This window comes from Carlito syrichta, unplaced genomic scaffold (assembly GCF_000164805.1).
Source record: "Carlito syrichta isolate Samal-C Ts95f unplaced genomic scaffold, Tarsius_syrichta-2.0.1 Scaffold307180, whole genome shotgun sequence".
NCBI lineage: Eukaryota > Metazoa > Chordata > Mammalia > Primates > Tarsiidae > Carlito > Carlito syrichta.
Genome location: NW_007251276.1, coordinates 201,737 through 225,642, shown reverse-complemented (window position 1 = coordinate 225,642; position 23,906 = coordinate 201,737). Strand labels below are relative to the sequence as shown.

General features: G+C 38.5%; 1 protein-coding gene across 3 annotated transcripts in view; it reads right to left on the bottom strand.

Annotated features, from left to right (window-relative positions):
* Nucleotides 1-23,906, bottom strand: part of RNGTT (RNA guanylyltransferase and 5'-phosphatase) — a 297,963-nt gene that overhangs the window by 158,017 nt on the left and 116,040 nt on the right. For 2 of the 3 annotated variants that reach the window (XM_008064037.1, XM_008064038.1), the window contains exon 11: nucleotides 4,077-4,145. The exons of the other annotated variant lie outside the window; for it this stretch is intronic. In XM_008064037.1, the coding sequence (XP_008062228.1) occupies nucleotides 4,077-4,145 (69 nt within the window). The remainder of the gene's footprint in view (nucleotides 1-4,076; nucleotides 4,146-23,906) is intronic. 3 annotated transcript variants of the gene reach the window in all.

The window sequence follows — 23,906 nt, the reverse complement described above, 5'->3', positions numbered from 1 at the left end:
GATAATCACAACAAATGAAAATATTCCTAACTCTAACAGAAAAAATCTTTGAAGAAAAGAAAACTGTAGCCGGGCTCGGAGGCTCAGCCTGTAATCCCACGCTTTGGGAGGGTGTGGTGAGTGAATTGCCTGAGCCCGCAGGTTCGAGACCTGACTGGGAAACTTGGCGAGACCTCATCTCTACAATAAATCAAAAAATTAGCCGGGCATGGTAGCGCGCGCCTGTAGTTCCAGCTACTTGGAAGGCTGAGGTGGAAGGATCGCCGGAGCCCAGCAGGTCAAGGCTGCGGTGGCCGGGAGTCTGGGCAACAGAGAGAAACTCCAACTCAAAAAAAAAAGAAAAGAAAAGAAAAGAAAATTGTATACTAGACACAGATGTGAACAATATTTATGTCACCATAAACATAAATACTGAGTATTCACTTGACCAAATATGCGATATAACTATACTGGGATGACAGAAGGTGTGAGAGGCGTTGATAGAATTAGAGGGCTTGATCCTATTCTTCCACAGTAGACAGTAAGCAGCAAACCATGGAAAAGTAGCATGACTTTGAAAGAAATGCAGAAGTAAAAGCAAAACAAAAAACAACTAAAAAAACAGAAAACAGTTGCCTCCTAAGAATGGCACTTTTATTTTTCAGTATAAATCATTCTATTTTAACTGATTTGTAAAATCATGGGAAGCATTATTATATATTACTTGCAAATTATATAATTTTTTCCAAGATGGCTCACTGTAATCCAAGCACTCTGGGAGGCCAAGGCAGGAGAATTGCTTGAGCCCAGGAGTTTGAGATCAGCCTGGGCAACATTGATTGTTTCTACAAAAAAATCAAAATATTAGCTGAGTGTGGTATGCATGCCTGCAGTCTCAGCTACTTGGAAGGCTAAGGCGGGAGGACTGCCTGAGCCCAGGTGGAGGCTGCAGTGAGCCGTGATCATGATCGTGCCACTGAACTCCAGCCTGGGCACCAGAGTGAGACGCTAACTCCAAAAAGAAAAAAGAAAAGAAGTTTACAATCATGATCAAGAAGCATTTATCCTAGGAATGCAAGGATGGGTCAACAACAGAAAAAGATCAATGTAATTTACTTCATAAATGATGTAAAAAAGAAAATGGCGTGATAATCTCAATAGACACAGAAGAGGTATTAATGCCTTAAAAAGTATTAATACCCAAGACTTATTTATATATATATATAGTTTATTTATATATATTACAAGAACTATATATACATATAGTTCTTATAAGAAGAGAAATAAAAATTTCTTAACATGATAAGAATATCTAACTGAAATCTACCACAAACATACTTAATAGAGACAATTTAGCTATCTTCCCTTTAAGGTTCAGGACAAGGTATAAATCTCTCCCTCTTCTCCATTCAATTAGAATTCATGTTAAATTCAATGTCAGAGTTCCTGACCAATAAATAACATTAAACAATGATTAGAACTAAGAATATTCAGCAAGATTGTTGAATCAATAAAATAAATCAACAATGTGGCAGTGTACTAGAGGTAGCAATAAAAAAGAAAAGAAAACCATTTACTATAAAAACAGAAAACAATAAATATCTAGAAATTAGCCTAATAAGAACTTAAATAGAGAACAGAAAAAGACCTGAAAACTAACATTCACTGAGAATATGCTTTAAACTATAAACAAATAAATTTTGTCCAAATTAGCCTAAATTTAAAGTCATTCCAATTAAACTAACAAAAGTTTTTAGGTAACATGATAAACTGATTCTGAAACTTACATGTTAAAACATGATCACAGACATTTAAGAAAATTCTGGCAAACGGGGAACTTGCCTTACCAGATATCAATTTCAAAGTCATTCAAAGTGTGGTTTTGGACAAGTACAGCGGCTCACACCTGTAATCCCAACACTTTGGGAGGTCAAGGCAAGAGGACAGCTTGAGCCCAGGAGTTCAAGACCAACCTGGGCTACATAGTAAGACCTCGTCTCTAAAAAAAAAAAACAAAAATTAGACAGGCGTGGTAGTACGTGCCTGTAGCCTCAGGTACTTGGGAAGCTGAGGTGAGAGGATCACCTGAGCCCAGGAAGTTAAGGCTACAGTGAGCCATGATCAAGCCACTGCACTCCAGCCTGGGGAAGAGAGTGAGACTCTGACTCAAACGACAATTGTGGTTACTAGAACGGGAACATACTGGCAGCTCAACTGATTACACAAGGTATTCCAGAAAGAGACTCACATATTTGCCATTTTTCTTACATATACTGGAGTCTCATAAGTGCACAGGTCAGAACCATGGGTTTCACACATTGAAATTTTCTGAATTTACTGTTATATTTAGACTTGACTTCTTTCTATCTAGGGACATTGGGCCTGAATAATACTGGAACTCAAGGACGCAGCTTCCACCCTCCTAGGAGCATGTCCTATAATTTCTGGTCCCAATCGCTGGCACTCCTCCACCCCATTCTCCCTCAGCTACAGAGGATATGCTCTTTCTCCTCTCTGTTTGGCAAGGAGGGCTGGAAGAAAGACAAGAAGTCAATCACATAATAACATTGTATTTAAAACTGCATCACAGCGGAGTTTGATTATATATGTAAAGCAAGTATCCTTTATCCAAAAAGCTCAGGACCAGAGGTGGTTTTGGATTTTGATTTTTTTCAGATTTTGGAATATCTGCATTACATATACATACCAGTTGAACATCCGTTATCCAAAAAGTTGACGTCTGAAATGCTTTAATGAGCATTTCGTTTGAGCATTTCATATCAGCACTCAAAAAGTTTTGGATTTTGGAATATTTCTGATTTCAGATTCCTTGGAATACAGATACTCAACCCGTATACAGTGTTTAATACATAGTGCTTAAATTATCGTCCCTTTCTATCCTTCCAAGTACCTTGTTTGATGTCTCCATATATAACTTATCCAAACCTAATTTCTTCCTCAAAACCCTAATTTCTTCCTTTTTAAAATTAGAGACAGGGCTTTGCTATGCTGCCCAGGCTGGTCTCAAACTCCTGGGTTCAAGCAATCCTCCTACCTTGGCCTCCCAAAGTGCTGGGATTACAGCGTGAGCCAATGCACCGGCCTCAAACCTAATTTCTAAAAATAGATTACTGAAAGCAAAAGCAGCACATGAAATACAACTCTTTCCTATACATTAAGTGGTTCTCATACTTGAACATGAGTCAGAATCACCCATAGGGCTTAATAAAACACAAACTGCTTGACCCCATTCCCAGAGTTCTAATCAGTAGGTCTGGGGTGAGGTGCATCTATAACAACTCCCTGGGTGGTGCTAATCTTCCTCCACAAACCACATTTACAAAGACACTGCCCTCCAGAACAGCAGTTACCAAGTGGGGGCAATCTTGCTCTCTATGGGAAATTAGGTAATGCCTGGGTATATTTTTGGTTGTCACAACTGCGAGGAGGGGTACTGTTGGCATCTAGAGAGTAAAGACCAAGGATGCTGCAAAACATCCCACCACACACAGGACAGCCCCCACAACAAGGAATTATCCAGCACAACACATGAAGTGTGTTGAGATTGAGAAAACTTGCTAGAGAGTAAAACACAACTTACTCCAGATATATGATCTGACCATTAACTTGGTGAAAGTTCTTCAGTGCATTGCAGAAATCTGACACGAAATAAATATTCAAAAATTCTGTTTTTTTTTTTTTTTTCAAGTACTGCCAACTCTTTGAGTTTTACTCACCTACAGCAAAATGAAGTTTTAGACATAATTAATGCTTTAAGGTATACTGGGCTACAAAAGCAAGAAAGCATTGACTCAATATTATTTGTAGAGATTATAAAAAAAGCAATTACATAAAAACTTCTTTGAAAAGTAATCACTAACAATGTTAATTTCTTAAGCTGAGTGAAGAGCAGACAGATATTCACTTTACTATTAATAAATATATTTAGATAGAAACAAAATCTTTCATAATGAATAATTTAAGGAAAAGCAGCAATCATCCCTAAGTAATATGCCTGAGGCAAATGTACTTTATGTATACATGTGTATATAAATGTATACACACACACACACACACACACACACACGTGAACTTACTCCAGGAGGTTGAAAAATAAGTCCATCCATTTCATGGCTGACTTCTTTGGCAAAATTTCCTTCAAGTAGCTATAAAATAAATACATATATATCCTTTAAAAATACAATAATCAATTTAAAATTATCTTAATTTTTTGGTAAGCTTTATAAAAACTTAGCATGCAAGCTGTGAGAACTGAAATACAAAATGAAAAGGGGTGGGTCTAAGGGATCTAAATGAATGCACTGTCAGATTTGTGGAGAAAAACACATGAAGATTCCTGCTCCACAGCAGGCTAGGTATTCTGAACAACAGTCCTAACCACAAGAGACAAAATAATAGATAAAGTGCTTAAAAATGTACGTTTTAATGTATTGCGAAGCCAGCCCAAAAGAAAAGAAGACATCGAAGCCAAAAGCAAAGTGAAGGCAGGAACTCTGGAAAGCAATAATAAAGGAACAAAAACCAAACCCATACACACACAAAAAAAGACAGGAAAGAAACTCGCTTGGGGCCAAGAATTTATAATCACAAATTAGCTCAAACATGAGGATTATGGTCCAAAAAACCTTAAATAGTTTCTTTAATCTTTCTTTTTTGTTTTGTTTTGTTTTGGTTTTTAAATATTTTTTTCAAGCAGAGAATTTCATTGCAAGGGACACACAGTTCAAAATACAATTGACAGTTTTTTCAATGCCATATCCGCTAATAAGCAGTTACAGACCCAATACCTTCTAATTAATTCTGATCAACTAGTTATAAATGAGAAAAGAGAACTTTCACAGATACTTATTATTTTAAATAACCCAACATGTATATCACAGATGGAGGCTCAAAACACTGAGAACAAAATATACTTTCACAGAGCCAGGTAACGTCATGTTTTTCAGAATCTGGCCAACTAATAGAAAACCCAGGAGAGTTCTGGAATCCAAATATGTCTCGAAAACTTTGAACATGCTGTGTATTATAAAACCCTTTTGTCATAATCACATACACTTGAAGGCAGAATGCTTACAAGGAAATTTGCTTTCCAAAAGCAACAATCAAACCTCAAAAAAGTATTTTGCATACAACAAAATCTGTGATTCTCCTCCCCAAAGTTGACTTCATTTTCTCTGCCATTTCATCCTTTAAAATCTGCGATTTCTTTAAACTGGAATCAATTCAAATTTGAATGTAAATATCTACACTTTCTTAAAATTTTCATGTTCCTTAGTCACATTCAGAGACAGAAATTAGACCAGTAGTGACTGCCAAGGGCTTAAGTGGACAGAGGGTCATGTTTCATGAGTTTCAGTTTTGAAAGGTGAAAAAGTGCTGGAAGTGGTTAACAGTAATGGCTGCAAAAAAATGTGAACGATGCTTTATGCTTAAAGTTAAAATGATACTGTATACTTAATAGTCAAAATGGTAAATATGGCCATGTGTGGTACCTCACACCTATAATCCTAGCACTTTGGGAAGCCAGGGCAGTAAGATGACTTGAACCCAGGAGTACCAGACCAGAGTAGGCAACATAGGGAGACCTCATATCTACAAATAAAAACATTAGCCAGGGGTGAGGGTGGGTGCCTGTAGTCCCAGCAACTTGGGAGGCTGAAGCAGAAGGACAGCCTGAGTCCAGGAGATCAAGGCTGTGGTGAGCTGTGATTGTGCCACTGCACTCCAGCCTGGGTAACAGAGTAAGACTACATCAACTAAAAAAAAAAAAGATGGAAGTTGCCTGAAAGCAGTATATCTGAATTTGAAACATTAGAATAGAAGTAACAGTTAGGAATGAGCTTCTGAAGTTCAAGTGGGAAAGTCACTGAGACGAAAATCTCAAAGAAATGGAAGATCAATGTCAGAAGTAAGTCAAACCAAACACTGGGACGTTGTAGTCAGCAAGGACGGGATGCGGCCTTGGAGCACAGTCGGTCAGGCACAGTCTTCATGAAAGCAGGAAGAGTTACCAAAAACAGCTGAATATATTTAGTTAAAACAGCAAAACGTAAAAGGTCAGGTTTAATTTAATCATTTAAATATCAGACATAATTTGAAACTCACTTTGACATTCTTTTGTCTCAAATATCTTATTCCAAAATAAAATTCCAAAATAAAACGTCCCATACTTTTAAGGTCTTTTCCTCCTTTCCTAAGCAAAATTGATTCATGAATTGCAGTGGCATCCTAATGTGAAAAGTACTAAACTAAGTTTTTCTTAGATAATTTACTAAATGATTAACATCCCAATAAAAATGAAATTTCACACGGTGGTTCAGATGTTTCCTGGCTGCCTTCCAATGCTAGAGATCAAGCCAGTAATAGGGATCTGGGGGCTCAATAATAATATAAGTCTAGGCCACTATACCTAAACAATACCTTAATTTTAATTTGACAGTAAAAAAATATTTAAATGCAACGATGCAATGGCCCATATCTCCTTGTCAATCTTTCTTCAGAAAAACAGTTCTACTTAAATTAATTAAGATGTGGGCCAAGTGTGAAGGATAATGCCTGTAATCCCAGCACTTCGGGAGACTGAGGCAGGAGGAGTGCTCAGGCAACAAAGCAAGACTTCATCTCTAGCCCAAAAAAAAAACCGGTGGGGTGTGGTGGCCCATGCCTACAATGCTAGCTACTCAGAAGGCTGAGGCAGAAGGATTGCCTGAGCCTGGAAGGCGGAAGCTACAGTGAGCCATGATCATGCCACTGCCACTCAAGGTGACAGAGTGAGACTTCAACTCAAAAGAAAAAAAAAGAAAAGAAATTGCCTAAAATGTCTTTAAAACACTTCTAACAGACAAAAGATCTTAGTTTAGAAATATTTCATTGCAAAATCTTGGAGAAAACCTAAAGTGGAATATATGATTATCTTAATCTAGGATACAATCCTTTCATAATTACAATTTTCTTGATGACTTTTTTCCAGATAAAATTAGAAGATAGCTAGATGAAAGGTAAGAGTAGACATAAAAATTATCTCATATAATTTTTAATAAAGCATCACAGTGTTTCATAAGGTTTTCCTGTGAAACTTAAATTTGCGCGTTTATGAACCTAATCCTATCAGTGAACGCCATATGAAGTGTGCTACAGAAGATAAAAAGATAAACGACCCCCATCTTTCAGTTCTGGTCTGTTCTACTCAGAATTTTCTGAGAATTCCCACATAGCCTCACCTCACTGCCTGTAGAAACTGACAAAGGTTACTACACATGATGTGTGACTCTGAGTTGATGTTTTATGTGTCTGTGAATCATGAAGTAATTTGAAAACCAAGTCATTATAAATGCATAAGCAGAGACAGATCATCTAAAAGGCTTGAAATTAGAAACATGAGAAACAAAAAAGAAACTGCAAAGTTACAAGCCATAGAAAGCAGCCTTTTAAAAATAATAAGCAAAATGACAGTTTAAGACTACAGTGAATAGGAAAATGAATCTCCAATGTTATTAGAAATACAAATTGGCCAGACACCGTGGCTCAGCCTATAATCCTAGCACCTTGGGAGGCCGAGGACAGAAGATTGTCTGAGCCTGGGGATTCGAGACCAGCCTGGGCAACTTGGTGAGACCTCATCTCTATAAAAAAAACCATAGAAATAAAAATAATCATAATAATAAACTAGCTGAGCATGGTGGTGTGCATCCGTAGTTCTAGTTACTTGGAAGGCTGAGGCGGAAGGATCGCCTAAGCCCAGCAGGTCGAGGCTGTGGTGGCCGTGAGCATGCTACTGTACTTCAGCCTGAACGACAAGAGTGAGACTCCAACTCAAAAAATAAAAAGAAAGAAAGAAAGAAATACAAATTAGCAGTATCAGTTTGTTACAGCAGAGAAAAATACAACAATGGAATATGTAGACAGAAAGATAAACGATCCCCAGCTTTCAGTTCTGGTCTATTCTACTGAGAATTTTCTGAGCAGATATTCCCACAGGCTCTCCTCAAGCCTAAGAATACTCAACATAGTAACTTCTACTTCCTATGTCCTGAACTCTTTAATGTGCTTTCATAGCTTCCCTAAAATCCAGGGTTTCGTTTTAACAATCCCTCAAATATGCAAGTTTGCACTTACTTGGATATTAATCTTTATTTTTTTCATTCTCAAAGTCTAAGCTCTGGTTCAGGTTAACATTATTCAGTGCCTCTGTATCCAATATTATTCTAGTCAGTAAATAATCATTCTACAAATCATCTTTCTTACTCACCACAAAGCCACCATCATTATCTTCTTTTAAAAAAAGAATTATTTAGGCCAGGCACGATAGCTCATGCCTATAATCCCAGCACTTTGGGGGACCAAGAAGGGAAGTCTGCTTGAGGCCAGTAGTTCAAGACCAGCCTGAGCAACATAGCAAGCCCTCATCTCTACAAAAAACATAAAAAATTAGGCAAGCATGGTGGCATGCGCCTGTAGTCCCAGCTACTCAGGAAGCTGAGGCAAGATCACTCAGGTTGAGGCTGCAGTAAGCCAGGACTGTGCCACTGCACTTCAGCCTGGACAACATCAGCAAGATACTGTCTCTAAATAAATAAATAAAGATTTGATTGCCATTATTTACCAATGATGCCTAAACAATTATGCTACTACATTTAGCTAATCAAAATATACATAGCTTTTCTAATACTATCATTGGCTCTTTCACTAATCCATATTATTGCAATTAAAATTAGGTATATACATTCTTGTGAATCTCATTTGACAAGTGAGAAAATTTAAAAACAAAATTTATCCAGGAAATATAATTTATTATTTTTGGTTACTGTTAGCCTTACCAAAATCTCCCCATAACTTCACAAAGAAGCAGTCAATTACACTCTCATGGAAAAATAAAAGTTCTTTTTGTCAGGTATCCAAGTTTTCTTTTTAATTTCATACTTTGGCTAGGTACAGCGGCTCATGCCTCTAATTGCAGCATTTTGGGAAGCCAAGATGAGAAGACTGCTTGAGGTCAGTATTTCAAGACCAGCCTGAGCTATATAGTAAGACCTCATCTCTACCAAAAGTTAAAAAATTAGCCAAGAGTGGTGACACTCCTGTAGCCCTTGGAGGCTGAGGCAGAAGGATCGCCTGAGCCCAGAAGGTCAAGGGTGCAATAAGGTGTGATCTTGCCTCTGCCCTCCAGCCTAGGAGACAGAGCAAGACTCCTACTCATAAATTAATTAATTAATACATTCATTCATTCATGAGTTAAGCCTCATTCATTTATTCAACAAAGATTCACCTAGTGCCACTGCCCTCCAGTCTGGGCAATGGAGTGAGGCTCCAACTCAATTAATTAATGAATACATGATTTAAGCATCATTCTTTTTTTCAACAAACATTCACCTAGCACCAGTAACTGGCAAACACTCTGCAAAGTGAGGTTTTTTAAAAGATCAGTCAGTCTCTATCTAAGAGGGAGTAGCAGGGTCTAGTGTGGAGGTCCCAAACTCACATGTCTACAGGTGCCAGCCCATGAACCTGAACTGGACAGGTTATATGGTAAGTGGGGCCCATGAGATTTGTGACAAACTGGAGTGGATATCCTCATCTACATGCAGTCAGATCTGCACTTTACATGAGCTCACACTTTATCAAACTCACCAGTTTATGACTTCCAGTTATTATGGACCCAAATATACATAACATAGTTATATAAGTGCTTTTAATAGAGGTGTTTAAACACATCTAAAAGGAAAGCAATTATATTTTCAAATATCAGTTGTAGATGTATTCAAATGTTTAATGAGTACTAATTATATGAGAAGAGCAAGGGAGGAAGAGGTAACATATAAAATTATGTGCCAGTCCAGTTCTAAGCACTTTACGCATGTTAAGTCATTTTGGTCTCATAATAGTCATTCGCATGGGGACAACTGTGATTGTCATTTAAAAAGTGAAGTTAAGTACCTGCCCAAGGTCACACAGCAAGGAACTGAGAACCCAAATCCATTCTGGCTCCAGAGTCCATGTTCTTAAGTGCTATTCTAGAAAACCACAGACCCAGAAATCTTCTCCTAATTTTTGGTCTAGGTTACTCATTCAACATACAACGAAAGCACCTGGTGCTTTCCGGCATCGTAAGCTTCTCTCATCTGTTTGACTACTAAATTGACCTGCAGGCTTTTCAAGATCAGGAATCATGTCTTGTATTCATTGTATCTTCGGCATCTATTATGGTAGCTGGTGTACAGTAAGCTCTCATTCAACAAATATGTGTTCAATAAATATCATGTGAATAACACAGTGCAAACATCAATAAAAACAAGCCAACATGGTTAGGTTATAACCATAGGTTACAGATTAGGTAGAAAATGTGTGGAATGTGTTATCTCAAGAGGTTGTGTAAAATGAAAACATAAAAAATTATAAAAGAAATGTAAAAGTTGTTGATTAGACTCATGTACAGATTAGAAAAGGGATAAGAATGTTTTTAATTCTAAAAGCATCTCTCATAGCTAATAACATTCTCTCAAAACATTCTTTATTACTTTATTGTCTCCAGAAGGGACAACAGTAATAATGTCCTAACTAGACATATGACGTTGCTTCTAGGTTACCGTCCTTTCCCCAATCTATTTCTACTAGCTATTGCTAGAATTGACTTTCTAAAACAAAGAACTTGTTATGTGTCACAGCCATATCTAAAAGTGTTTTGAATGCCCCTCACTGTCTATAGTCCGAATTTCCTTCACATGGTTTTTAAGGTCCCTTTTTTCCAGGCAAACTCTCCTGGGTATATCTATAATCTAATCACAACAAAATGTTCCTTTCTCCAAAACGTTTATATACTTTGATATCATTAAACCTTTGTTTGCGATGTTCTCTGTATCCAGACCGCAGCTGGTGGTAAGAAAGTTAAGTTGATATTTGCTTTGTTGGTAGAGAAGCATGACCTAGTAGTTAGGAAGAATATTAAGCACTTTTGGAGGGAATACAAGCAGACAATAAATATTTTGCCATAAACATATAATGCAGTAAAAATAAAACAAAACTATATAAATGGGTGGTGAATGTCACAAAGGATAAAAAGTAGAGATATAAACAAAGGAAAAGATGAAATGGTTCTAATTTGAGCATAAAGGGAAAATCATATCTACTTGTAAAATAAAATGTCAGGTTTTCAAACAAAGAGAAAACAGTATCTCACTCAAAAATACATCCTCTGTGTAAATAAGTGTGCACTGAAGAACTGACTGTACCCAAGAGAGGTATGGTCTTTGCCCTCAGCTATGGAGAGATGATCTCCAGGCCCCTGGATTGTCCTGCCTGATACTTTTGTTTAACTGGTGGGCTTGGCCACTGGAGAGTCTAACAATGTGATTTATGATGGGGGGTTCAGAATAAACCATATTAATTCTGACCTCCAAAGGAACTGGAGATGAAATGCACAGGCCTGAACTCCTGGGTGGTGATAAAGACTAAAGGTTGGACACACAGGCAGTACGTGATCATGGACACCAAAGGCTTGAGTGAGTTTCTTGGGGTTTTCACACATCACAGTCAGGAGGAGGTAATGCCATCCATGACTCCATGAAAAAGGGAACAAGAAGCTCTGCACTTGGGCCCCTCCAGATTCTGTTCCATGCCCCTCTCCTTTACATAGCTGGTTTTAATGTGTATCCTTCCATTTCAATAAAACTGCAATCCTAAGTATAGTCTCTCGAGTTCTGAGAGTCATTTAGTGAATTATCAAATATGAGGGAGTCGGTGGGGATCCCAGAATTTGCAGTAAGTAAGCCTGAAAGGTGGCCTTAGGGATTCACACAGTTGAGGCTGGTGTCTGAGGTGAGAGCAGTCTTGTGAGGACCATGCAGTTGGTCCCCATAAATGTACTGCACTAGGTTTTTGTCAGTGTATTTTTCAAGTTGATACAATTTAGGCTGTCCTCAAAGTCACACCCATCAGCAGGAAAGCTTATGACTTCCCCTGTGGGGCATTATTGCCAAGAGGCTGCTCAGGAAGTGGCAGACTGTAGAATGATGCCACAGTTGCCCTCTCTGTTAATGAGTAGAGTGACCCAGTTAGCCACCACAGATGAGACCTTTAGCTTAACTTTAATAGACACTGAGTATCTCCAGATGAGGACAACCCACACTGGGATACCAAATGGCATTAAGCTGTAAACGAAACATGTTCTTTAAGCTAAAAAGAAATACCAGGAAAATTAAAGTGAGACTTTAGAAAATAAACTTTGCTTCCCACAATATAAAAAGCATGTAACATTTCCCTATTATTTGTATCAATTTTAAGCTAGAACAGAAAAAGAAAAGTTCAAAATCATATAAAAATAGGACCCAAGATTTAGATCTAAAATGGTGGATGAAATACTTCATAAACAAAATAGCAAAACATGTATACCTCTGCTACAGTGGTTTTATTTCCTGTACTTAAGTTAAGAATTTATCAACAATTTAATGTAACAAATGAATAAATGATTTGCTACATTAAATTGTTGATATGAATACATGATTCATTGGGGTTTTACCTAACACCTTTCAAGAATACTGGCTTTACTAACTGTATTGTCATGAGACTGCAATGTTCAGCTAGAAGTTCCTATTTGTTCTCTTCTATGCATCTACACGCACGTTCTCCCCCATAAAGGCCCCCACCTGCTTCAGCCTAGTGAGTTACAATCTTCTTCTCGTGGGGTTCACACATGTGTGCATACAGGAACATATATATGTAAACATAGCACCTAGGCGAAGATGAGGAATTCCAAGGACTTTCAAAAAGCAGGGCAAGTATTTTTAAAAGCAGAAGGATATGAAAATCTTTTTGAATGAGGAAAAGGAATGTATACAACCAATGGAAGAAACCCATAGCATATGATGGGATATTTGATATAAATCATCAGGTTTCAGCGGCAAGACCAAGAAAGGTATATTTTAGGTATTGGGAAAGCAATGCACTTAAACCAATAACATCAATTTCAATTTATTACTCTTTTATCTTTAAGCATAAGCAACTATGAGTCATTCAAGTTTCCATTTGAAAATAATATTCAAAAAAATTTTTGTGAGACTCCTAGAATCAGTAATAACATCTCTTCTAACTATATGTGGACAAAACAGTGATTTATAAATACACTAAAACTTAGAAAAGGTGACCCAGATAGGTGAGTACTAAAAATCTCAACATCACTGTTTCCTGGATGTAACTGTAGTCTAAGGGGAGTGGGGATGGGGGATGGAGATAGAGAGGGTGCACAGTCCAGGGGAGACTTGCATTATTTCCAAACAATAATATGGAGACTTAAAAATATCAACATACAAGTCATCACTGGAACGGTGAACTCCATCCTAAAAATGTGGCCAGTGAATACAGTCCTGGATCCAAAGTGCCAAAAGATGGGTTTTAGTTTGTTGAAACTCTAAAGACATGGTCAGAAACAAAGGTGACACCCTGTACATCCTACAGCAGAAACAGCTCTGGCCTAAGTGCACCTAAAAAGTAACCATAAACCTATAGATGGCTTTTATTTAAACCCCTTTCTAGCTGGGTGTGGTGGCTCACACCTGTAATCGCAGTCCCCAAGAAACTGAGGCAAGAGGATTGCCTGAGCCTAGGAGTTCAAAACCAGCCTGGGCAACTTGGCAAGACTTCATCTCTACAATAAATCAAAAATTAGCCAGGCATGGTGGTGCACACCTGTGGTTCCAGCTACTTAGAAGGCTAAGGTAGAAGGATCGCCTGAGCCCAAGTAAGTCAAGGTTGTGGTAGCTGTGATCGTACTCCAGCATGGGTGACAGAGAGAGACAACAACTCAGGAAAATAAATAAATAAAAACCCCTTCTCAGACAGCAAAAAGCAACAAACAAAATATTCAGAACCTTCTCATTCTATACATCTGGACTAAGTAACTACAGTCATCTCACCTTATACACATCAGAAAGATAGGACTAAAAAGCTACATTCTTGGATCTTAAGAATGGTTTTTCTGGTCATTCCATCAAAAAGTAGGGGTGTATATATATACACACACACACACACACACACATTCTTACACACACATTTTCCAACAGCTAAAAAACTAAGCAAATTAACCACTTTGAACTATATCACATCTCATCTCCTCACACTAACCTGCAACCTTGGCCCTGGTTCCGTTCAGGTACCATGCCAAGCTACAAACCTAAACAATGACCAACCCAACCGACCCCTATACCTCCCTACCAACCAAGTCTATTTTCAGTCACCTTCAAATCATTCTATCTGTACAGGGGTAAAGTGATTCAATATTTAACAGTTTAATTTCCTCTATCCATCTGTAATTTCCATGAGGTTAAGTATCATGTCTAATTGCTCCTGAATATTCTTAAACTCCTGAAAAGACAACCAAAAACACTATCATTTTTTTAAAGTCAATGTACTAGGAACATAAGCTCAAGGCATCAGGTTAACCTGGAACATAATTTACCTTGAGTTTGTCCGGGTAGAACCAAATCAAGGCAGGCTAAAGATTAACGCACGTTTACTGATAAAATAAGGCTATGAAATTAACTGCCAAGCCTTCATGAGAGTGATAACACTGTTTTAAAGTGTTGCCACTGTGCTGCAAAAAGTCATAATCAATCAACAGAAGAAAAATAATTTTGATAAAACTAAGTTGAGCTCTCCTAAAGCCAGCAATAAAAGTGATTTTGCAAAATCTACTCATTATGTCTTTTCTACATACAACTTACTTAGATCTCCAAAACTATGTGACCATATATTCCTCTTTCTTGCTCAGGGTTATAATAAATAGAAGAAAAGTAGACTTTCTGTCAAAATTTTTTTCTTGCTGAAGGGTATAATTATATCCACATCATAGTTTCAATAAGGATAATAACACTAATCCTTTAATATCTTCAACCTACTTTCTTTTCATAATTCAACAAACATGGAAATTAATGAAAGATACCAATTCTGAAATATATAGTTAATACAACACCTGTGAGAACTAGAACACAGTATTTCATATCAAGAATAGTGTTCCTCAATACCTTAAGTATTCCTCACAATTACACAAAACTTTAAAAAATATTTTTAAGATAAAGGGAATAATATAAATTACATTTTCCTAAAAGACTTCTTAGCATCCCAAATGAACTATAGAAAAGAGAAGAACATTAAGCAAGAGGTTTCAAGTAGGAATGGTCTATGGCACTAATAGCCACAGTAACAGAGAAGGTGGGGCTCATGAACTGAACAGCTCCCCCCCAAAAAATGGAAAAGGTCAAGTTCTGAAATGAGTGCTGAAAGAGACCATGTAGCTAATAAACACATGTCCCACATAGCCACCACCCAAATGGTATGATCTTAATTCTCCTAGCAATTAAATACCTTTTCCAAGGCTTGACTTATCTGTTTTTGGCATAATATCCACCAGCTACTCTAGTCTTACCCTAATTTTTTCATGCCATCTATCAAACTACCAACAAGGACTTCAGCACTTGAGTCATCATCATCTTCATGTGTGCCATCATCTTGCCACCATCCATGTGGACAACACCCCACAGCCTAGAGTCCAAGTTCAGCTCTACTGACATTCCTTTCTACTCTACCTCATTAGCCCCTACCAACAGACAGTTGCTGAACCCTTCATTATTTCAAACTACTCCACCTCAACTGTGTTTTCCATTAGCTCACTCAACATGTCTCCCATCCAACAATGAAAGGGGCATTTCTATCTACCTGCTACAGCTACGGAACCTTATTTTATCTTCCAAAAATTATTCTGCCTACTAGGTAGGACCTGATAGAAACATTTCACATACTTCCTCAAATTCTATCCCACAAATGCTCCTCTGATACTACAATTCTCAGAGCTGCAATAGGACTAGAAGTAGGACTGTACAGAATGAGATATGGAATGACGAATTTTTTAAATATATTTATTTCTTTGAGTTACAGTCTGACTCATCACCCAGGCTAGAGTGAAGTGGCAAGATCACAGCTACCGCAGCCTCATCTTGCTGGGCTCAAGCCTTCCAAGTAAATGAGACTACAGGCACGCATCACCACACTCAGTTAATTTTTTTATTTTACTGTAGAGACAAGGTCTCACCATGTTGCCCAGATTGGTCTTGAACTCCTGGGCTCAGACAATCTTCTCACCTTGGACTCCCAAAGTGCTGAGAATACAGGTGTGAGCCACCACATTCATCTGGAATGATGTTTTCGATTTGGAAAATGAAGCTGAGAATATGAAGAGGTTAAGCCCTGAAGAGCCACAAGTGCATTCTGAGGGCCGAACTTATTTACCACAGGAAAACCTACAAACTCCAAGTTCTAGCTAATGCAGTAAAACAAGAAAAAGCAATAAAAGGTGAACAAATTGGGAAGGAAGAAATAAAACTGTCTTTGTTCATAAGTGACATGATGATCCATGTAGAAAATCTGAAAGAATAAATTTTTTAAAACTCCTGGAACTATTAACAAATATAGCAAGATTTCAGGAACAAGGTTAATATATAAAAATCACCTCACTTTCCTATATACCAGCAATGAACAAATGGAACTTGAAACTGAAAACAACACCATTTACATTAGCACCCCCCAAAATGAAGTACTTGGGTATAATGTAACAAACTGTGTACAAAATCTATTAGAAAAACTATAGTATTAGAAAAACTATAGAACTCTGATAAAAAGAAATCAGAGAAGAACTAAATAAACAAAGATAGCCCATGTTCATAAATAGAAGACTCAATATAGTCAAGATGTCAGTCTTTTCAACTTGATCTACAGACTGGACACAATCCCAATCAAAATTCCAGCAAGTTTTATTTTTTGGACCTCAATAAACTGATTCCAAAGGTTATATGAGAAGTAAAAGACCCCAAAAATCCAGTACAATATTAAAGGAGAAGAACCAAGTCAAGGTCTGACATTACCAGACACAAAACTTACTATAAAGCAACAGTAATCAAGACAGTAAGATATTGGCAAAATGAACAGACAAAAAAATCAACTGAAAAGGTTGACCATGGTGGCTCACACTTAAAATCCCAGGCCTTTGGGAGGTCAAGGTGAGAATATTCTTTGGAAAAAGAAGTTTGAGTCCTCACCTCCACCAAAAAAAAAAAAAATCAAAAAATTAGCCAGGGGTGGTAGCAAGTGCCTGTAGGGTAAACTGAAGAATAGAGCCCAGAAATAGAACCATATAAATATAGTCAAGTGATCTATGATTAAAAACAAAAAAGCAAAGGTAATAAAATGAACAAAAGATAAATTTTCTCAACAAATGGTGCTGAAACAACTGGACATCCACTTACAAAAAAAAAAAAGAATTACGTAGCTGCAAACTTATGATTCATGCACGTTTCAGTATATGTTTTATATCTATGAAAGTTTGTTTCAAAACACTAAGTAAAGAATGTGCTAATTAAATTTTAGAAAACATATGCTTCATATTCTCAAATTTCTGAAAAACATACTAAATATATGGAAAAGAATCAACCATGCTAAAAACCAGATGTGTGAGATACAGAGCATTTTGAGAAGCTATCCGATGATATAACAGAAGAAAAACAAAGAAATGAAAGTTAAAAAGATAAAATACATAGAAAATTACATGTTAAAACAATTTTTAAGCCAGACACAGCAGCTCAAGCCTGTAATCCCAGCACTTTGGGAAGCAGAGGCGAGAGGACTGCCTGAGACCAGGGGTTTGAGACCAGCCTAGGCAACTTGGCGAGACTTTGTCTCTACAATAAATCAAAAAATTAGGCAGGCGTTGTAGTGCATGTCTGTAGTTGCAGCTACTTGGAAGGCTGAGGCGGAAGGATCGCCTGAACACAGTAGGTTGAGGCTATGGTGGCTATGCGCATGCCACTGCACTCCAGCCTGGGTGAAAGAGTGAGACTTCAACTCAAAATAAAAATTTTTTAATTGATAACAGTGTATGATCAAGCAAAGATATATTATGAAAAAAGTTAAGAATATTTCCAAGAATATGAATAAGCAAAATTCTAAGTAAACAAAAGAAATTAATATTTCTAAGTAAATTATGCCTAAGTAAACCGGAAAAAATGTCAACTTATTTTGATAAAATTCAGAATGGATAAATAAGTGACAAATACTTATGTGCTGAAACTTTTGATATGTTAGAAAAAAGACAAAATTTAATAGCACTAAAAGAATTAATAGTCTTCTCTTTTTTATAAAATTAGACAAAAAAATTCACAGAATGTTTATAAAAAGTTAGGCCACATTTTTTTAAATCCCAAAAAAGTATTAGATTATACCAACTACATTCCCTAATCACCGAACAAAAAAGAATTTATAACTAAGAAAAAGAAATAAATCGAAAACCAAGGGGGGAAAGTTGATAAACCGGAGTTTTTAAATCATTCTGTTAAGTGCAGTTCAGTAAAAGTATATGAAAATTGCAAGGCCGGGCACGGTGGCTCATGTATATAATCCTAGCACTTTGGGTGGCTGAGGTGAGAGGATTGCCTGAGCCCAGGGGTTTGAAACCAGCCTGGGCAACTTGGTGAGACCTCGTCTCTACAAATAATCAAAAAGTAAGCCAGACATGGTGGCACACACTTGTAGTTTCAGCTACGTGGAAGGATCACTTGAGCCCAGCAGGTCGGAGCTGCGGTGGCCATAAGCATACCACTGCACTCCAGCCTGGGAGACAGAGTGAGACCCTAACTCGAAAAAGAAAAAGGAAATTGCAGTGATCCACTTCTGGGCACCACCAAGTGCCTCAGGGCAAATAACTCCATCAAAAGAAATCACTAAAAAGTCCAGGAGTAGGGAGGAACGGAAAGGGCCCCAATGTGAGTTGAATGGATACAACCAGTTTTCCTCAGGGAACTTCCTGACTCTAAACATACGGCAAGACAGAAAATAGCGATTTTTCCCCTGAGCAAAGGCTGCTGCTGAGGGACAGAGTAACAAGCAGACATTAGGTTGGACTAGTGGGAAGAAAGAGACAAGTTTGGGAAGGGAGTCAAACACAGAGTTGGGTTTCTCCTCAAAATGACAGCAGCATTCTAAAGTTACACAGCTATACAGAAAGCAAAATTTAAAAGATAGCATAATGCCCAAAACCAAAACCGTTTAAATTTGTAATGAAACGGATAATTTTATAAATAGTACATATTAACAAAATTGACTCATAAAAATGTCAAAACTTGTTAAACGCGTTTTCAAAGAATGTCCTCCTTAAAATGTTCTAAAGATTATTTTAGAACTGAGTTCATCAAACTTTCACAGAACAGCTCACTATAGTGTAAGTAAACTGTTTTCTATTATAGAAAAGGTGACAATCACTCAATTCATTTTACATAATAAAAACAAAAAATTACAAATTTATTCTCTGTCTACTGTCAACTACAGAAAACCAATCTCTATCATACATTCAGCAGTTCCAGGAACTAGTAATACAGTAGCAAATCTTCTATCATCTTATCTATTTTATCAGAATGTGTGTCTGTATCACATAAAAAAGTGAAAATGTATAGGATACCAAATGAAAACAGGTGATCAACCTTTTAATACATCAACATACATAATACAGTGATTCAGTTTTTGACAAAGGTGTCAATGCAACCCAGTGGGGAAAAGAACATATTTTCAACAAATAGTGCTAGATGGAATAACTAGTGGTGGCGAGGAACAACCTTATTTCCTACCCTCACACTAAAAACACAAAAATTAATTTGAGATGTACCAGACATAAAAGCTAAACCACAAAGGTGTCAGAAAAAATACACAGGAGAATATCTTTCTGTTCTAAGGTTAGGCAAACAGAGGTTTCTTAAACAGGACACACAAAAAGCACCAGCCATAGAGAAAAATAACTGATCAATTAAACTTCAGAGAATTTAACAACTCTTGCTATCAAAAACCACTGTTAAGAAAATGAAACAGCAAGGTACAAAGTTGAAGAATATATTAGGAAACATACCAAAAGACCAATGCCCAAGACATATAAAAAACTTCTCCAACAAAATACAGAGATACGCCCAATAAAAAAGAGAACTGAAAATAAGTAGAGGTCTATGATTTACTTTGAAATGTATCCCCAAAAAATGGACTAATGGATGGATACAGGAATAGATAAATGAATTAACATGTGTTCAGCAGGTACAGCAAAATGTAAAATCTAGATGCTGGTACAGGAGTGTTCACAATAAAGTTCTTTCAACTTTTCTGTATGTTGAAATTTGTGCTTAACAAAATGTTGCTGAAAACAGAGATCACACTCACTAAGCAGGTGAGACTTAGCTGAGAACTACAAAGAGGCAGCCATAAAATCTAACAGCAGTTCCAAGCAGAGCCCAGCATGAAATGAAGTATCACCTGCGGGAATACAAGAAATAAAAACATTGGTAATAAGTGAAAGAGAAAGCCACAGACCATAAGCGGCAAGGTAGGCAAGAACTAGATCACACGGTCACTACACATCAAGATAAACAAGTAAGATTTTATGTCAAATGTAAAAAGAACCCATGGCCAGCAGCGCAGACCCCTGGAGGCACAAGCAAGGCCACCAAACGTGCAGGCAGAGGGAGTAAGAGACGGACCCCTGCCTTGGCCTCCGCGTCTCCTGCAGCTGCATCCTGAACTTGGAGAAAGCAGGGGACGCCAGTGCCATCCATCATCCCGCCCAGACTGTGCGAGACAACACACGCGCGACCCGTGGGAGGCTGCTGAGGATCACCAAGCCGCACTGTGCTGCCTGCAGATGAGCGCAGCTTCCTGCCACACAAGGACTCGGTGGCGCTGAAGGAGGACCTGGACAGCATCTTCCGCAGATTGGCAAGCTGAGAGAGAAAGTGGCCAGGCCGCACCTGGAGGGATCCCTCCTGGAAGAAGAGTGTGAAGGCCCATCCCAGGCGGCATCACACCCACCATCACACCTTGGAACACAGCACAGGCTCCCCGTCACCCACAAGCCGTCCGTCAGCCCTGGTTTTGAGGACCTGTGCCACATCCGGCCCAGCTCCTCTGTATCAGTGGCCACCGACAGACAAAAAAGGAGACTCTGGGCGAGCAGCCCTGCCGGGGCCTTGAGCGGGCTCAAGCCAGCAGCAGCCCTCCCCAGGAGTCTGAGGTGGCAGGGAGAAACCCCATCACACGATCATCAGCTCTGTCATCCGGGGTTCCTAAGGGGACTAGGCGTTCTCCTGCAGGGTGTGGAATTCTTGAGTGTCTTTAATTCCGGTTCCTTCCAAATCTCTCTCCTCTGTAGACCCCTCTGCTATGCCAGGGCATGCCCATCCCACCTGAAGTCCTGGGCTGGGTATGAAGGAACTTTTTCAGAGCCAGCCTGAGGTCTACTCGGAATCACACACCAAAGGCTTCCCAAGACCAGAGCCACCTGACTCCCACGCCCTGGGCAAGACCTCCTTGAGGCAGACAAGCACCGTCACATCTGAGTGCGACTCAGTTCACCGCTGCACCCACTATTTCTGTGCTCCCTGCCCCTTCTGCCCACAAGAGTATTGAACACTTTCTCTGATTAGTATCTGATGGAGCTTTCCAAGACAGGTGGAAGGTTCAAGAGGAAAGCTAGCTATTCATTCAGCCATGAGTCTGACAGGGCCTGTGTTCCTCTGAGCAGAGGTGTGGACCCTGAGCAGAGCAGGCCTCTCCCCGGGACTCCATGGAGGAAGCCCAGTCACCTTGGGAAAGAGTTTAATGGACTATTTTTGTAGCCAATGTTTACAGATGCTGCTGCTGCTGCTGGGAAGTTATCAATAAAAAGACTCCATTACCAAAAAAAAAAAATCTATGATACAGGCACAAAAATTCTAAAAACCAGCAAATAAAGTTAAATGTAGTCACACATCATTTCACAGGAATGCATTCACGAAAATGTGTTTCATTAAGGGATTCTGTCATTGTGTGAACATCACAGAATGAACTTACACAAACCTAGATGGTGTGTAGGCCACTACACACCTAGGCTGTATGGCATGGTCTATTGCTCCTAGGCTACAAGCCTGTGCATCGTATTCCTGTCCTGAATAAAACACAGTAAAAACACAGTGAAAAGCAAAAACGGAGATACCTGTATAAGGTGTTTTATTATAATCATGTGACCGCTGTTGTCTATGCATCCCATGTTGATCGGAACATCATGACTGTACGTGAAAGCTGTGTTATCCAAAATGACTGTTCTACGTGGTTATATAAGTTTAAACTGAAAAGCTAGTTGCTCAGTTGCACTAGCCATAATTCAAATTCTACTCGATAGTCGTATGTGGCTACTAGGCACTGTAGCAGACATCATAGATTACAAATTTCCATCTCACAGAAAGTTCAGCTACATATGTATGCTTTGGGGAAAAAAGTATATATCATGAACAGAATGCCAACAAAAGAAACCATACAAGAAATCGAATATGTTTTCTTAAAAAAAAAGAAAGGAAAAATGAAAGGCAAGGAATAATCTAAGGTCGGGCACGGTGGCTCACGTCCATAATCCCAGCACTTTGGGAGGCTGAGGTGAGAGGATTGCCTGAGCCCACAGGTTCAAGACCAGCCTGAGCAACTTGGCAAGACTTCATCTCTACAATAAATCAAAAAATTAGCCAGGCCTGGTGGCATGCACCTGTGGTCCCAGCTACTTGGAAGGCTAGGGCGGAGGAATCACCTGAGCCCAGCAGCTTGAGGCTGTGGTGGCTGTGCGTGTGCCACTGCACTCCAACCTGGGGAACAGACTGAGACTCCAACTCAAAAAACAAAGAATAAACTAAGAAAAACTATTTGCAAAATGCCAAAATTCTTAACAAATGAAAATGCTTAAAGAAACTACTGGTTGGCAGCAGACACCAGACCTTCTTGCTGTTGTACTGCCCGTTGTGCTCTTCACAATGTATCTTTCTTTTAATAAATCTACCTTTCTTAATTTGTAAAAGATGAAAAAAAAGTTGCTGGTTATCACAGACAATACACTGAAGGACGGATTCAGAGCTGAGGCTATAAACTGATCGTCGTTACAGTGTCTCATCACCCTTGCTATCTACTGGCGAGGAGAAAGCTACAGATCCCAACCACACTGAAGAGGAGGCGATCACACAATGGTCACTGGGGGTCACCTGACAATTCTGCCCACCATATGGGTAGAGGCGGATGGTGGCACAAACTTTCAAGTATGCCTGGCAGCATAGATTAGAACCTAAAATGCAATTTTTAGAAAGTATCCTAAAGAAATACTCATCCGTGTTCACTATGTTATATAGAGAACTATTCATCAAAACGTTAGTAACAAAAAATTCAGAGGCAACCCACACGTCCAATATAGGAATATTAGCTTACAAATCATTTTTAAATACACACAGCCTATTTTCCAATTCTGTGTGTATATATGTTTGACACATACACCTTTTAAAAGTATTTCTTTACTTGAATACACACAAATCTTACCTCTGTTTTGTGGTTGCAACCACACTTTGTTATACCATGGTAATGGTGTTTCTTCCATTGCAAAGCATGGTGTGTTCTACTGATCGTATATTGCAATAGTTCACTATTGCTCTCTACCCATCACTGGCTATAAAGAATTGATCCGATTACGAACATTGTTTTTATTTTCTTTTATGTATTCACCTTTTTTTTTTTTTTTAAGTACAAGTCTCACTTGGTTGCCCAAACTGTTGTGCAGTGGCATGATCATGGCTCACTGCAGCTGGACCTCCCGGTCTTGGTGATCCTTCCACCTCAGTCTCCCAAGTAGCTGGGACTACAGGCACTTGCTACCACACCTGGCTAATTTTTTTTTTTTTTTGAAGAGAGGAGGTTTTGCTATGCTGTCTAGGCTGACCATTGACCATTTAAAATGCTTCCTTTGCACACGTTACCTGTAGCTACCATATTCCATGTGTTCAGATAAATCTTGTTTATATTTCCCACTATTCTCTGAACCTATATTCAAC